Here is a 16,870-nt window from a genome sequence, read left to right on the forward strand (position 1 = left end):
TTAAGTACCTCTGCCATTTCTTCCAGATCCATACACACTTTCCCACTGCTGCACTTGATAGGCCCTATTCTTTTGCATCTTATCCTCTTGTTCTTCACATACTCATATAATGCCTTGGGGTTTTCCTTAATCCTGCCCACCAAGGCCTTCTCATGCCCACTTCTGGCTCTCCTAATCTCAAGCTCCTTCCTATTAGCCTTGTACTCTTCCAGATCTCTAACATTACCTAGCTCTCTGTACCTTTTGTAAGCTTTTCTTTTCCTCTAGATTTATTATAGCCTTTGTACACCACAATTCCTGTATCCTCTCATGACTCCCGTCTCATTGGAACATGCCTATGCAGAACTCCACACAAATATCCCCTGAATATTTACCATATTTCTTCTGTACTTTTCCCAGAGAACATCTGTTCCCAATGTAATCTTCCAATTTCCTGCCTGAGAGCCTCATAATTCCCTTTACTCCAAGTAAAGGGCTTTCTAGTCTCTGTTCCTGTCTCTCTCCAGCGCTAACGTAAAAGGAGATAGAATTATGATCACTATCACCAAAATGTTCACCCACAGAGATCTGACACCTGACCAGGTTATTTCCCAATACCAAATCAAGCACAGCCTTATAGCTGTGTATATAATATATGTGTGTATATAAGAGCCTTATAGCTCTTGTAGGCTTATCTGTATATTGTGTCAAGAATCCTTCCTGAACACACTTAAACCCCTCACTGTCTGGAGATGCCAATTGATGTTTGGGAAATTAAAATCCCCATCACAACTCTTTTGTTCAACTCTCTTGGGTCAAGCCTGCATTTACTTGTCAAGAAGGATGAGAGGAGCTCTCACTGACAGAACTTGGCAGGGAGGATGGAAGGGATTCCTTCACTCAGTGTGGCCAACATTTGCAGTGGTCTGAGAAACCATGGTCCCCCAGTCACTGAATAAACTAAAAGAGGTCAATAGATTGCTGGGTGCAGAAAGGAAAAACAGAAATCTGATGCTGAGACAGAGGATCAGCCATGTTTATGTTGAACAGCAGATCAGGCTCCAAGGGGCTGTAGTAGATGATATGGCTCTTCCTAGGCTTCCATGTTTTGGAGACAGGTGATCTCAGGAGTTTGGGATGTTGGAAGTTGCCTTGGGATGTTGAAGTTGTTCTGGAGTGCTGCGAGTGAGGAGCTCTCTGACTGGGTTACTGAGATGGATGAACAGGGAACATATCTGTCTGACTGGCCTCTGTCTGTTGTTGCCAGGAATCAGACTGGGCTGACTTTGGGTCACGCAATGTCAGTGTATGGACCCAGATTGAACATGTACTTCAGTTATATCGAGCAGTTTGACAGCAGCATCACCTTCCTGGAAGAATGCTGCTGGAAGGCACCTAGAATCTCCACTGCTCCCCACCAGTCCGAGGTAACTTTCTACTAATTATCTTCACTCAAATCCTGACAAATGGGAACTATATTTACAGATTTAACAACCCATGGTCCCCTCCCCTCTTGGCTCCTGTGCCACTTCTGGGCCCTGCCAGACAGATAATAAATGTTATTTCATCAAATGCTACCACCTCACACCTAGTGGCATTAAATCCCATTTCAGTGGTTTACCCCTCTACTCAACTTCTCCAAAATTTCAACTTCCTTTTACCTTCCAAAGAGCTGTGGGGACCGGTGGACCCTCAGTGGCCCTGTGGGGATTGACAGCATTCATTCATATGAGATGTGTTGTACTTGCCCGAGGATTGTTAGAACATAGAACACTAGAGCACAGTACAGGCCCTTCAGCCCACAATTGTGCCAAAAGTTATCCTGCTCCAAGATCTATCTAACCCTTCCCTCCCACATAGCCCCCTATTTTTCCATCATGCGTCTAAGTCTCTTAAATGTCCCTAATGTATCTGCCAATGAAGGTCAACACTCCAGATGCCTTCTTAACAACCCTATCGACCTGCGTGGCAACCGAGGGATCTATGGATGTGGACCCCAAGATCCCTCTGTTCCTCCACACTGCTAAGAGTCTTGCCATTAACCTTGTATTCTGCCTTCAAATTTGATCTCCCAAAGTGTATCACTTCGCACTTATCCAGATTGACCTCCATCTGCCACTTGTCAGCCCAGCTCTGCATTCTACATCTGCATTCTGCATCCTGTTGTAATCTACAGCAACCTTCTACACTATCCACAACACCACCAACCTTGGTATCATCAAACTTACTAACCCACCCTTCCACATCCTCATCCAAGTCATTTATAAAAATCAAAGAGCAAGGGTCCCAGAACAGATTCCTGCAGAATACCACTGGTCACCAACCACCAGGCAGAATACATTCCATCTACCACCACCCTGTCTTCTCTGGGTGAGCCAATTCTGAATCCACACAGCCAAGTTTCCTTGGATCCTATGCCTCCTGCTTTTCTGAACAAGCCTTCCATGAGGAAGCTTATCAAACACCTTACTAAATCCCATGTACACCACATCCACTGCTCTACCTTCATCAATGTGCTTTGTCACATCCTCAAAGAATTCAATTAGGCGCGTGAGGCATGACCTGCCCTCACAAAGCTATGCTGACTGTCCCTAATCAGCCTATGCTTCTCTAAATGCCCATAAATCCTGCAAGAATCTTCTCCAGTAATTTGCCCACCACTGAAGTAAAACTCACTAGTCTACAATTCCCAGGGTAATCCCTACTTCCTTTCTTAAGCAAGGGAACAACATTTGCCACCCTCCAATCATCTGGCACTACTCCTGTGGCCAGTGGGGATGCAACGATTGTCACTAAAGGTGCAGCAATCTCTTCCCTCGCTTCCCATAATAATCTTGGATATATCCTGTCCGGCCCCAGTGACTTACCTATCCTAATGTTTTTCAATAGTTCCAGTACATCCTCTTTCCTCACATCAACATGCCCTAGCGTATCAGTCTGTTGTACACCATCCTCACAAACATCAAGGTCTCTCTGGTGAATACCAAAGCAAAAGTATTCTCTTCCAACTCCAGGCACATTTCCTCTTTCATCCCTGATCAGTCCTACCCTCACTCTAGTCATCTTCTTATTCTTCACATGTGCAGAATGCCTTGGGGTTTTCCATGATCCTACTAGCCAAGGACTTCTCATGCCCCTTTCTAGCTTCCTAAGTCCATTCTTAAGTTCCCTCCTGGCTACCTTGTAACTCTCCAGAGCCCTGTCTGATCCATGCTCTCTAAACCTCAGGTAAGCTTCTTTCTTCCTCTTGACAAGATATTCTACATCTCGTGTCATCCACAGTTCCTTCACTCTACCATCCTTACCCTGCCTCAATGGGACAAACCTTTCCAGAACCCCATGCAAGTATTCCTTAAACAACCTCCACATTTCCACTGTGCACTTCCAAGAACATCTGTTCCCAATTTACACTCCCAAGTTCCTGCCTAATAGCATAATTCCCCCTCCCCCAGTTAAATACTTTTCCATATCATCTGCACCTATCCCTCTCCAAGGCTATGGTAAAGGTCAAGGAGTTATGGTCACTATCTCCAAAATGCTCTCCCACTGAGATCTGAAACCTGATCAGGCTCATTGCCTAGTACCAGGTCCAGTACAGCCTCTCTAGTCAGCCTGTCCACATACTGTGTCAGGACTCCTTCCTGGATACACTGAACAAACTCCATCCCATCTATCCCCTTTACACTAAGGAGGTGCCAATCAATATCAGGGAAGTTGAAATCACCCATGACAACAACCCTGTTATTTCTGCACCTCTCCAAAATCTGCCTCCCAATCTACTCCTCAGCATCTCTGCTGCTATTGGGGGTGGGGGGTGGTGGTCTGTAGAATACTCCTAGTAGATTGATCACTCTGTTTCTGACTTCCACCCACACTGACTCAGTGGATGATTCCTCCAGGACATCATCCCCTTCTACAGCTGTGACACTGTCTCTGATCAGCAAAGCCACTCCCCCACCTCTTACCTCCACCCATCCTTTTTGAAACATCTAAACCCCAGAATATCCTGCAGTCATTCCTGCCCTTGCGACAGCCAAGTCTCTGTAAGTGGCCACCACATCATAGTTCCATGTACTCACCCACACTAAGTTCATCAGCCTTGTTCCTGATATTTTTCACATTAAAGTAAACACACGTCAACCCATCCAACTGACTGCAATTTTGCCCTTTCAACTGCCTATCCTTCCTCAGTCTTTCTACACTCTGCAGTAAATGAATCAAGCTCTGACCTATCACTCTGGTTCCCATCCCCCTGCCAAACTAGTTTAAACCCTCCCCAACAGTTCTAGCAAACCTGCTCGCAAGAACATTGGTCCCCCTCCAGTTCAGGTGTAACCCATCCCTTTTGTACAGGTCATACCTTCCCCAGAAGAGATCCCAATGATCAACAAATCTGAAACCCTGCCCCCACACCAGTTTCTCAGCCACACATTCATTTGCCAAATCATCCTATTCTTACCCTCACTGGCACATGACACAGGCAGCAATCCAGAGATTACTACCCTTGAGGTCCTGCTTTTCAGCTTCCTACCTAATTCCCTATATTCCCTCTTCAGGACCTCATCTCTTTTCCTAGCTATGTCATTGGTACCATGACCTCTGGCTGTTCACTCTCCCCCTTCAGAATGCTGTGGACTCGATCCGAGACATCCCTGACCCTGGCACCAAGGAGGCAACATACCATCTGGGAGTCTCCTTCACACCCACAGAATCTCCTGTCTACCCCCCTTACTATGGAATCCCCTATCACTACCACTCTCCTCTTCTCCCCCCTTCCCTTTTGCACCACACCACCAGGCTCAGTGCCAGAGACCTGGTCACTGCAGCTTTCCTATGGTAGGCCATCCCCCCAACAGTATCCAAAGCAGTATACCTGTTTATTGAGGGGAACAGCCACAGGGCACTCTGCACTACCTACCTATTCTCCTGATAGTCACCCAGCTACTTGCCTCCTGCAGCTTTGGAGTGACTGCCTCCCTGTAGATCTTGTCTTTGTACTCCTCGGTATCCCATAGCAGCCAAAGGTCATCTAGCTGCAGTTCCAGTTCCCTCACACAGTCTGTAATGAGCTGCAGTTCCAGTTCCCTCACACAGTCTGTAATGAGCTGCAGCTGGATGCACCTTGTGCAGATGGAGGCATCAGGGAGACTGGATGTCTCCCAGTACTCCCACATCTCACAAGCTGAGCACACCACTGACTCTGGGGCCAGTCTTACTACTCTGCACTACAGGGACAAAGCCTCAGCTCCCCACTCCAACACTAGCCCACTACAAATAATAGCTACTCCCAAAGTGGCTGCTCCACTTACCTTTATTTGCTGCTGTTGATAAGCCAATCAGCAGGTAACACTTTGCAAATGTGCCTCGTTTAGACTCACCAGCTCAGGCACAGAGACTCACCTCTTTTCAAAGGTCCCACTCCAAATCTCACTCCAACTCACGACTCTGCAAGTTGTGCTGTTTCTGTATGTCTGTGAATGTCTTCCTGAGGGTGTGTAGCTGTGATTAAAGAGTAGAAAAACAAGTGCTGCTGTCACTGAATCTTGTGGAAATGTGAGTGTGTCTGTCTGGGAGTGAAGCCTTCTCCTCAGGACAATGTAGGTACACGTCCCCCAATCAAGGTGCGTATCTGAGCATTGCTCCACTGTCCCAGAAGAAATCTCAATGGTCCAGGAACATGAATTCAGGAACTCCTACACCAGCTCCTCAACCATACATTCACCTGCCCCATCCTCCCATTCCTATCATAACTAGCACGTGACATCCAGAGCTTACAATCCTTGAAGATCCTGCTTTTTATCCTTCTGCCTAACTCCCCACATTCACTCAGCATGATCCCATCGTGTTTTCTACCAATGTGCACCATGACCTCTGGCTGTTCACCCTCCCCCTTGAGAATGTTCTGCAATTTCTTGGAGACATCATTGACACCGGCACCTAGAGTCTCATTAAAGGCCACAGGATCTCCTGTCTGCCCCCCTGACTATCAAGTCTCCTGTTACTACAGCTATTCTTGTCTCCACTCTTCCCTGTTGTACTTCAGAGCTCTCCTCTGAAAGGCCATGCCCCCGCCCCCTCAACAGAATACAAAAGAATGTACTTGTTCATGAGGTGAGTGGCCACAGGGGAACCCTGTACTGTCTGCCTGCTCCCTCTACCTTTCCTGGTGGTCATCCAACTACCTGCTGCCTGGACCCACAGGGTGACCACCTCACTAAAGCTCCTGTCCATGATGCTCTCAGTGTCACAGATGCTCCTGAGTGAGTCCACTCACAGCTCCACCTGCTTGATGTGGTCAGTCAGGAGCTGCAGTTGTACTCACTTCCCATAGGTATAGTCACCAGGGATACTGGAAATTTCCCTGATCTCCCACATCCTGCAGGAGGAGTATGCAACTGCCCTGACTACCATCTCTAAAGCATCAAGACTACTGAGGGAAGTAAAGTCTCCCACCTTACCCTCGCATTGGCCCTGGGACAAAGCCATAAGACCATAAGACAAAGGAGCAGAAGTCAGCTATTCGGCCCATCGAGTCTGCTTCGCCATTCTATCATGAGCTGATCCATTCTCCCATTTAGCCCCACTCCCTGCCTTCTCACCATAACCTACCAATGGCTACTCAGCCTGGCTATAGCCAGCCTTCTCACCATAACCACCCTGGCTACTCAGATACCTACCAATCTCTGCCTTAAATACACCCAATGACTTTGCTTCCACAGCCGCCCATGGAAACAAATTCCACAGATTCTCTGGCTAAAGGAATTTCTCTGCATGTCTGTTCTGAATGGGCGCCCTTCAATCCTGAAGTCATGCCCTCTTGTACTAGACTCCCCTACCATGGGAAACAACTTTGCCACATCTACTCTGTCCAGGCCTTTTAACATTCGAAATGTTTCTATGAGGTCCCCCCTCATTCTTCTGAACTCCAAGGAGTACAGCCCAAGAGCCATCAAACGTTCCTCATATGTTAGCCCTCTCGTTCCTGGAATCATTCTAGTGAATCTTCTCTGAAACCTCTCCAACATCCTTTCTTAAATAAGGAGCCCAAAACTGCACACAGTACTCCAAGTGAGGTCTTACCAATGCCTTATAGAGCCTCAACATCACATCCCTGCTCTTATATTCAATTCCTCTGGAAATGAATGCCAACATTGCATTTGCCTTCTTCACCACCGACTCAACCTGGAGGTTAACTTTTAGGGTATCCTGCACGAGGACTCCCAAGTCCCTTTGCATCTCTGAATTTTGAATTTTCTCTCCATTTAAATAATAGTCTGCCCGTTTAGTTCTTCTACTAAAGTGCACGACCATATATTTTCCAACATTGTATTTCATTTGCCACTTCTTTGCCCACTCTCCTAGTCTATCCAAATCTCTCTGCAGACTCTCCAGTTCCTCAACACTACCTGTCCCTCCACCTATCTTTGTATCATCGGCAAACTTAGCCACAAAGCCATTTATTCCATAATCCAAATTGTTGATATACAACATAAAAAGAAGCAGCCCCAACATGGACCCCTGTGGAACACCACTGGTAACCAGCAGCCAACCAGAATGGGATCCCTTTATTCCACTCTCTGTTTCCTGCCAATCAGCCAATGCTCTATCCATGCTCGTAACTTTCCTGTAATCCCATGGGTTCTTATCTCGTTTAGCAGCCTCATGTGCGGCACCTTGTCAAAGGCCTTCTGAAAATCCAAATACACAACATCCACTGCATCTCCTTTGTCTAGCCTGCTTGTAATTTCCTCAAAAAATTGCAATAGGTTTGTCAGGCAAGATTTTCCTTTAAGGAAACCATGCTGAGTTCAGCCTATCTTGTCATGTGCCTCCAGGTACTCCGAAACCTCATCCTTGACAATTGTCTCGAACAACTTTCCAACCACCGATGTCATGCTAACAGGCCTATAATTTCCTTTTTGCTATCTCGCACCCTTCTTAAATAGAGGAGTGATGTTTGCAATTTTCCAGTCCTCCGGAACCACGCCAGAATCTATTGATTCTTGAAAGAACATTACTAAAGCCTCTGCAATCTCTACAGCTACTTCCTTCAGAACACGAGGGTGCATTCCATCTGGTCCAGGAGATTTATCTACCCTTAGACCATTCAGCTTCCTGAGTACCTGCTCTGTTGTAATTGTGACTGCACACATTGACACCCTTGAGTGTCTGATATACTGCTGATGTCTTCCTCAGTGAAGACTGATGCAAAATACTCATTCAGTTTCTCTGCCATCTTCTTGTCTCACATTACAATTTTTCCAACGTCGTTCTCTATCAGTCCAACATCTACTCTTGCCTGTCTTTTACTTTTTATACTGTATACTTGAAAAAGCTTTTAGTATCCTCTTTGATATTATTTGCCAGCTTCCTTTCATTGCTCATCGTTTCCTTCCTAATGACCTTCTTAGTTGCCTTTTGTAAGTTTTTAAAAGCTTCCCAATCCTCTATCTTCCCACTAATTTTTGCTTCCTTGTATGCCCTCTCCTTTGCTTTTACTTTGGCTTTGACTTCTCTTGTCAGCCACGGTTGTATCCTTTTTCCATTTGAAAATTTCTTCTTTTTTGGAATATATATGTCTTGCACTTTCCTCACTTCTCACAGAAACTCCAGCCATTTCTGCTCTGCCATCCTTCCCGCTAGTGTCCCTTTCCAGTCAACTATGGCTAGTTCCTCTTTCATGCCACTGTAATTTCCTTTACTCCACTGAAATATGGACACATCGGATTTCGGCTTCTCCTTCTCAAATTTCAAAGTGAACTCAATCATGTTGTGATCACTGCCTCCTAAGGGTTCCTTCACCTTAAGCTCTCTAATCACCTCTGGTTCATTACACAATACCCAATCCAGTACAACTGATCCCCTAGTGGGCTCAACAACAAGCTGTTCTAAACAGCCATCTCGTAGACATTCTACAAATTCTCTTTGTTGAGATCCAGTACCAACCTGATTTTCCCAATCCACTCGCATGTTAAAATCCCCCACGATTATCATAACATTGCCCTTCTGACAAGCCTTTTCTGTTTCCTGTTGTAATTTGTAGTCCACATCACAGCAGCTGTTTGGAGGCCTGTATAACTGCCATCAGGGTCCTTTTACTCTTGCGATTCCTTAACTCAACCCATAACGATTCTACACCCTCCAATCCTATGTCACCTCTTTCTAATAATTTAATATTATTTCTTACCAGCAAAGCCACGCCACCCCCTCTGCCTACCTGCCTATCCTTCCGATACACTGTGTATCCTTGGACATTCAGCTCCCAAAGACATCCATCCTATAGCCACGTCACAGTGATGGCCACAACATAATACCTGCCAATCTGTAGCTGTATTTCAAAATCATCCACCTTATTTCTTCTGCTGCATGCATTTAAGTATAATACTTTAAGTCCAGTATTTGGTACTTTTTGCTTTGATTGCACTGCAACTCACCCCACTGGTTGCAAATTTGCCCATCACCTGCCTGTCCTTCCTGTCCTTTTTACTGCGTGCTATCTTTGATTTATTACTGTTTTCCCCTTCCTCAGCCCTATCACTCCAGTTCCCATCCCCCTGCCAAATTAGTTTAAACCCTCCCTAACAGGTCTATTAAACCTGCCCGCTAGAATATTGGTCCCCTTCGGGTTCAGGTGTAACCCATCATTTTTGCACAGGTCATACTTGCCCCAGAAGAGATCCCAATGATCCAAGAATCTGAAGCCCTGCCCCCTGCACCGGTCTCTCTGCCACACATTCATCTGCCTGATCCTGCTATTCTTGCCCTAGCTAGCACATGGCACAGGCAGAAATCCTGAGATTACTACCCTGGAGGTCCTGCTTCTCGGCTTCCTTCCTAACTCCCTGTATTCTCTCTTCAGGACCTCCTCCCTATTTTTACCTATGTCATTGGTACCAACATGTACCAAGACTTCTGGCTGCTCGCCCTCTCCCTTCAGAATACTCTGGACCCGATCCGAGACATCCCGTACCCTGGCACCATGCGGGTGTTCCTATCAGGCCCATGGAATCTCCTGTCCGTTCTCCTCACTATGGAATCCCCTATGACTACCGCATTCCTCTTCTCCCTCCTTCCCTTCTGCGCAACAGAGCCAGGCTCAGCGCCAGAGACCCGGTCACCGTGGCTGTCCTCTGTCAGGTCATCCCCCTCAACAGCATCCAAAATGATGTACTGATTGCTGAGGGAGACGGCCACAGGGGTGCTCTCCACTATCTGGGCATTTCCCTTCCCTCTCCTGACAGTCACCCAATTATCTGACTCCTGTAGCCTAGGGATGACTACCTCCCTGTAGCTACCGTCTATCACCTCCTCACTTTCCCTAACAAGCTGTAGGTCATTAAGCTGCAGCTCCAGTTCCCTAACATGGTCTCTAAGGAGCTGCATCTCGGTGCACCTGGCGCAGATGTAGCCATCGGGGTGGCTAGAAGTCTCCCAGGATTCCCACATCTGACACCCTGAATAAAGCACTAACCCTGCATACGTGCCACCTAATTCTACAAAGAATGTAACAAGGAAAAAGAAGTCAACTTACCCACTTACAGTACCTCGCCTCTTGCCTGTTCTCGCTGAAGCCTGTTGAGCCAAAGCCTTACCACTCTGACTCAGGCCACTCTGACAATGGCCGCTCTACAATGGCCACTCCGCTTTAAACAACCTCCTTTTTGTTGGCCCTTCTTAATTCTGCAAGAAAAAAAAAGCTCATGAAAACACACGAAACACACAGGCTTTTTAATCAGTTAGCCCATTATCTGTGAGGGACCCACTGCTCCTCCCTCTCTCCAGGCTGATTCTGCAAGAAAAAGCCCATGAAAACACAAAAGCTTTTTAAACAGTTAGCCCGTACCTGTGAGGGGCCCGCTGCTGCTCCGCCTCTCCGGGCCGATTCTGCAAGAAAAGCCACTCGAGACAAATCCTCAGCACTGACACCTCAAACACAGCCATGCTCAGAATGGCTACTCCAAAATAGCCACTGCACTGAAGCTCAGAAGTTTTCTTTACCCACGTTTGACCTGACAATAGAAGACTTTATTGGGTCTGGATCACTGCTGAAGATACCCTGAGCTTCTCCTTCCTCTCATTTACACATCTTTGAATGGTGTGTCCTGGTGATAGATGATGTACCACAGGTTTGATTCTGTGTGTGAATGTTTTGCAGTTCCTGTGTGTTCTGTACTTTGCTACACGTCATCCTAGGGTCAGACTTTGGAGTGAATTGTAAGTCTTGCTTGAAATAGTGACTTTTAATTTGTCTTTTTGGTTGTCCAGGTGCCTAGCTCAGACTGTGCCCATGTGAAGCAGCAGCTCTTCGGGACCCTCCGACACGTGTCACTCTACCATCATCAGCTGACAGGTAGGTGACCTCTGTCCGCCCTGCTCCATGCCTTCTGCTCAGCTCCCTCGCTGGTGAACCACCTCACCTTTATCATCTACGTCAGAGATCTCAAATTGGCAATTGGGCCTTATTTGGTAGTAAATACCTGAGGTCAAAGCGTCATTAACCAAATTAACACAATGCTGAAGACTTTCTCTGCCCTTCCTGGGTCTGCCCCTCCCAAATGGATGTGCAGTGTCCCGACCACCTCCCCATCCTCCTTTCATTTTAGCATCCCTGCCTGTCCCTGTACCTGCACTCCATTCAGCTCTTATTCCTGCTCTGCCCTCTGCACCCACAGCCACAACAACCCTCACCACCATCAGCCCCCCTCCTCAGCCTGCAACACCTCTCCTTGTGTCACTCCTGTCTCCACCTCTTCACCTGCCTCCTCTTCACGGCAACGTCTTGTGGAGTAATTTTGCACAGAAACAGGCCATCCAGCTACTGTCTGTGTCTGCCATGCCAGTCCCATCTCCCAGTACTTGGTTCATAGTTGTCTTGGCAATTAAAGCGCTCGTGGGATGATGTTTAAATGTTGGGAGAGTTTCTGTTTCTGTCACCCCCTGGAGCTGTGCTATAACTCAAATGAAGTGGAGCCAGTGGAAGGCTCAAACAGCCTCAATTTAAGATGGATTTATAATTTTATAATTCCAATCACCCTCTTGGTGAAAAAACCGTAACTTAAATCCCCTCTAAACCTTTTTCCCTTTACCCTAAACCCGTGTTGTATGGTTATAGACACCTCTACTTTATGAAAAAGTTTCTCACTCTTTTCCCTATTTATGATCCTTATAACTCTGCATAACTCTGTCAGGTCCCTCCCCAGCCTCCTCTGCTCCAGGGAAAACAAACCCAGCCTATCCAGCCTCTCCTCATAACTGAGTCATTCCATCCCAGGCCACATTATGGTGAATCTCATCCAGTCCTTCTCTAATGCATTCATTAGAGAAGGACTGGATGACCAGAACAGTGCAGAGTACTCCAGCTGTTGCCTAACCAATGTTTTATACATTTGAACCATAACCTCACTGCTCTTATATTCTATGCCCAGCTGATGAAGGTAAGTATCCTGTATGTTTCCTTCATTGCCTTATGAAGGAGACATGCTGCCACCTTCAGGGATTCTTGGATGTGCACACACACGCACATGCGCACACACGCACATGTGAACACACACTCACACACATAAATGCACATATATACACAGAAGCACATAGACACACTCACACCTCAGAACTGATGGCCTTAGAGGTTACTGCACCGTAAGAGCAGTGTTGGAATGGGAGGTTGACTCGAGCCCATACCAGGGCAGGCTGAGGCTTTGGCTGAGTCCCAGTATCAGCACTGGTGGGAAGGCCCAGCCAATGAGATGACCTCAACACCAATGACAGGAGCGGTAAAACCACTGGTGAAGGCTTGGAATTTTTGTTACCTCCAGCCAGCCTTCCCCTGTGGTCTCACACTGACTGATGTTCTGCTCTGGCCACAGCTTTTGCTGTTGGTGTGGAATGGTTTTTGGTGAATTGGTTTGGTTCTCAAGAGGCCCTGTGACTGTTGAGAAGGTTGTATCTGCTGAATCCCACTCTGTTAAGTTTGCAATCTGTAATTGGAGACAGAAGGCGACTTCTCTCTTGGAGAGTTGATAGAGATAAACTGTTCCCAGTGGCTGCTCAGTCGGTATCCAAAGGGCACCCAGGTGGTTGGGAAAAGTCCTAATGCAGGCAAATGGGATTAGTATAGATGGGCGAAAAGGTCAGAATGGATATGGTGGGCTGAAGGGCTGTTTCTGTGCTGTGCGACTTTTGATAAGTTGAAGTCCTAAATTGCCGCAAAGTTAATTTTGATGACATTAGACTGGAAGTTGCTAAGATTGATTGGGAGAGGCTATTAGCAGTAAAGAGATGCCTGGCAAGTGGGAGGCTTTTAAAAGTGAGATGGGGAGAATTCAGGGCCTGTATTTTGCTGTTAGAGTGAAGGGCAAGGTTGGAAGGAGTAGGGAACCCTGGATGACGAGAAATATTGAGCCTCTGGTCAGGAAAGAGGAGCATATGTCAGTACAGGCAGCTGGGATCAAATAGTGCATGCCGGTGTATAGTTTAGAAGGAAAAGGCGACATGAGATAGTTTTGGCAGAGAAGGTAAAGAAGAATCCTAAAAGATTCTATGTATATTAAGAGCAAAAGGGTAACTAGAGATAGAATAGGTCCCCTTAACGATCAATGTGGTCATCTATGTGTGGAACCACAGCAGATAGATGAGGTCTTATATTAATACTTCTTGTCGTACTTACTGTGGTGAAGTAAGGGAGGAGATTGCTGGGGCCCTGACAGAGATTTTTGTATCTTCGTTAGCCACAGGTGAGGTACCAGAAGACTGAAGGGTGGGTAATGTAGCTTTATTGAAGACAGAATACAGGGACAAGCCAGGGAACTACAGTGCGGTGAGCCTAACATCGGTGGTGGGAAAGTTACTGGAGGAGATTCTGAGGGACAGGATCTATTTTCATTTGGAAATACAAGGACTGATCAGGGATAGTCAGTATGGTTTTGTGTGTGGGAAATCATGGCTTGCAAATTTGATTGAGTTTTTTTGAAGGGGTGACCAAGAGGATTGTCATGGAAAGGGCAGTAGACAGTCTGCGTGGACTTCAGCAAGACCTTTGACAATGTACCTCATGGTAACCTAGTCTGGAAGGTGAGATCACATGGGATCCAGGGTGAGATGGCAAATTGGATACAAAATTGGGTTGTTGTTAAGAAGTGATAGTGGAGGGCTGTTATTCAGATTGGAGACCTGTGACCAATGGTGTATCGCAGGGATCGGTGCTGAGTCCACTGTTGTTTGTCATATATATTAATGTTTTGGATAAGAATGTAGGTGGCATGGTTAGTAAGTTTGCAGATGACACCAAGACTGGTGGAGTAGTGGACAGTGAAGAAGGTTGTCTAGGGGTACAATTGGATCTAGATCAACTGGGGAAGTGGGCAAGGAAATGACAGATGGAATTTAACTCCAAGTGCAAAGTGATGCATTTTGGGAAGTTAAACCAGGACAGGACACACAGTAAATGAGAGGGCCCTGGGCAGTGTTGTTGAACAGTGAAACCTAGGGGTACAAGTACATAGTTCCCTGAAAGTGGTGACAGAAGTTGACAAAGTGATGAAGAAGACGTATGGCATGCTTGCCTTCATTGGTCAGCCATTGGATACAGGAGTTGAGATGTCATGTTATAGCTATACAAGACATTGGTGAGACCACAGCTGAAGTATTGTGTGCAGTTCTGGAAGGATGTGATTAAGCTAGAAAGGGTGCAGAAAAGATTCACGGGGATGTTGCCGGGACTAGATATGAGGAGAGACTGGATAGGCTGGAACAGATTTGCCTGGAGCAAGGGAGGCTGAGGCGTAACCTTCTAGAGGTTTATAATATCTTAAGGGGCATAGATAAGATGAATGGTCACAGCTTTACCCCAGGAAAGGGGAATCTAAAACTATAGGGCACAGATTTAAGCTGAGAGGGAGAAGATTTAAAGGGGAGTTTTTTTGCACAGAGTGTGGTAGGTGCCTTGAATGTGCTGCGAGGGGAAGTGGTGGAAGCAGATATGATAGCAATATTTAAGAGGCATTTAGACAGACACATGACAGGTAGGGAATGGAGGGATAAAGACCATATGCAGGCAGATAGGTTTAGTTTGGACTGGCATCATAGTTGGCACAGACATCACAGGCTGAAGGGCCTGTTCCTGTGCTGTACTGTTCTATGTTCTGTACTTTTTCACATGGAGGCTGGTGGGTTTATGGAACGAGCTGTCGGAGGAGGTGGTAGAGGTGGGTACAATTATAATGTGTAAAAGATATTTTGACAGGTGCATGGATAGGAAAGGTTTAGAAGGAGACACATGCGACTGCAGATGCTGGAATATGGAGCAAAACGAGCTTCTGGAGGAACTCAATGGACCAAGTAGCATCTGTTGGGGGAAAGGAATTGTCGATGTTTTGGGCTGAAACCGTTCATCAGGACAGAGGTTTAGAGGGATATGGGCCAAACACAAGCAAATGGGACTAACTCAGGTAGACACCTTGGTCCATGTGGACGAGTTGGGCTGAAGGACTGTTCCATGCCTCATGTGATCTGGGGAGCAGCTCTGTGGCCACTGAGAAGAGGCACGAGGAGGATGCTGGCAATGACGTGTGCTGTGGCAGACAGCAGGGAGACCCCTCTGTGGTTACCACGGTCACACATGGTCACAGTCCTTCGAAGATGGCCATCAGGCAGAATCAGTGAGACCCTTCTACACTTGTTCTACACTTCCTACATGTGGGAGATGGAGGTGTGGATTTGCACCAGAACCACTTTAGGATGAATTTACTTTGCTGCGAAAGTCTTGTTGTTCTCTAGGATTACCTTTTCAACTTCTGCTAGGCTTTGTGCAAAGATGGGATCAGATAGTGTGTTGTGGCATAGGGTCTCCAATATGTGTCGAAGTTCAGCTCCAAAACCACCTGGTAGAAAATGGTCCCTGGACCAAACTGCCCCAGCTCACATAATGTAAAACCAAGGTACAAAACATCAACCTACACAGCCCAACCTGGCAAACATGCACCACTTGCCACCTCAGGGATCACCTCTCAGTGAAGAGACTATCCATCACGTTCAGTGATCAGCACAACCTTTGGTTGTTTAAGAAAAACTGTTTGAAGATCAAAACCAAGCTCCAAGCTTTTAGTCAAGTGGGTGACAGTGCTCCCTGTTATCATTTACTCTTCAGGGACCTGTGCTACCTTCAAGTTACCGCAGAAACACCACTAAAGCCATCTTCTCAAAACTTTCCAGATGGATTGTCAGTCAAATAAAAACTGCAGATGTTGGAAATCTGAAAAAAAATGCTGGAAACACTCAGCAGATCAGGCAGCATCTGTGGTAAAAAATTGAGTTAATATTTCAGGTCAAAGATCCATGGGTTCCCTTTCTACAGATGCAGAGGTCTTCCAGCATTCTGTTTTCCTACAAATGGACTGTGACCTCTCCAGACCAACAGGGTCAGGGATCTGGTCACTCAGGTAATTCCCATCGGCTCGTGTCTGATACTCACTCCTAAAGCAGTTGCAGGTCTTCCATGGGCTACGAACGCCTGACTTTTCTCTGGAGCAACGGAGGCTGAGGGGAGAGCTGTTATGAGAGGCATTATGAGAGGCATAGATAGAGTAGTCAGCTGATATCTTTTTTCCAGGGTCGAAATGTCTAATATTAGAGGGCATGCCTTTAAGGTGAAAGGGGGTAAGTTCAATGGAGATGTGAAGGGCAGGTTTTATACAGAGAGTGGTGGGTGCCTGGAATGTGCCATCAGGGTGATAGTGGAGGCAAATACAATAGAAGCATTTGAGAGGCTCTTAGATAGGCACATGAATATACAGAGAATGGATGGATATGGACCATGTACAGGCAGAAAGGATTTGGTGTCATTAGCTTAATTAATTCGGCACAACATCGTGGGCCAAAGAGCTGGTTCCTGTGCTGT

At 46.5% G+C, this 16,870-nt stretch overlaps 1 protein-coding gene across 1 annotated transcript in view; it reads left to right on the forward strand.

Annotated features, from left to right (window-relative positions):
- Positions 1–16,870, forward strand: part of LOC127571380 (FYVE, RhoGEF and PH domain-containing protein 5-like) — a 165,868-nt gene that overhangs the window by 41,321 nt on the left and 107,677 nt on the right. Inside the window, exons 7-8 of the mRNA XM_052017694.1 lie at positions 1,247–1,406; positions 11,245–11,329. Coding sequence (XP_051873654.1) covers positions 1,247–1,406; positions 11,245–11,329 — 245 coding nt within the window. The remainder of the gene's footprint in view (positions 1–1,246; positions 1,407–11,244; positions 11,330–16,870) is intronic.

The sequence above is a fragment of the Pristis pectinata genome, chromosome 6, assembly GCF_009764475.1.
Source record: "Pristis pectinata isolate sPriPec2 chromosome 6, sPriPec2.1.pri, whole genome shotgun sequence".
NCBI classification, from domain to species: Eukaryota; Metazoa; Chordata; class Chondrichthyes; order Rhinopristiformes; family Pristidae; genus Pristis; species Pristis pectinata.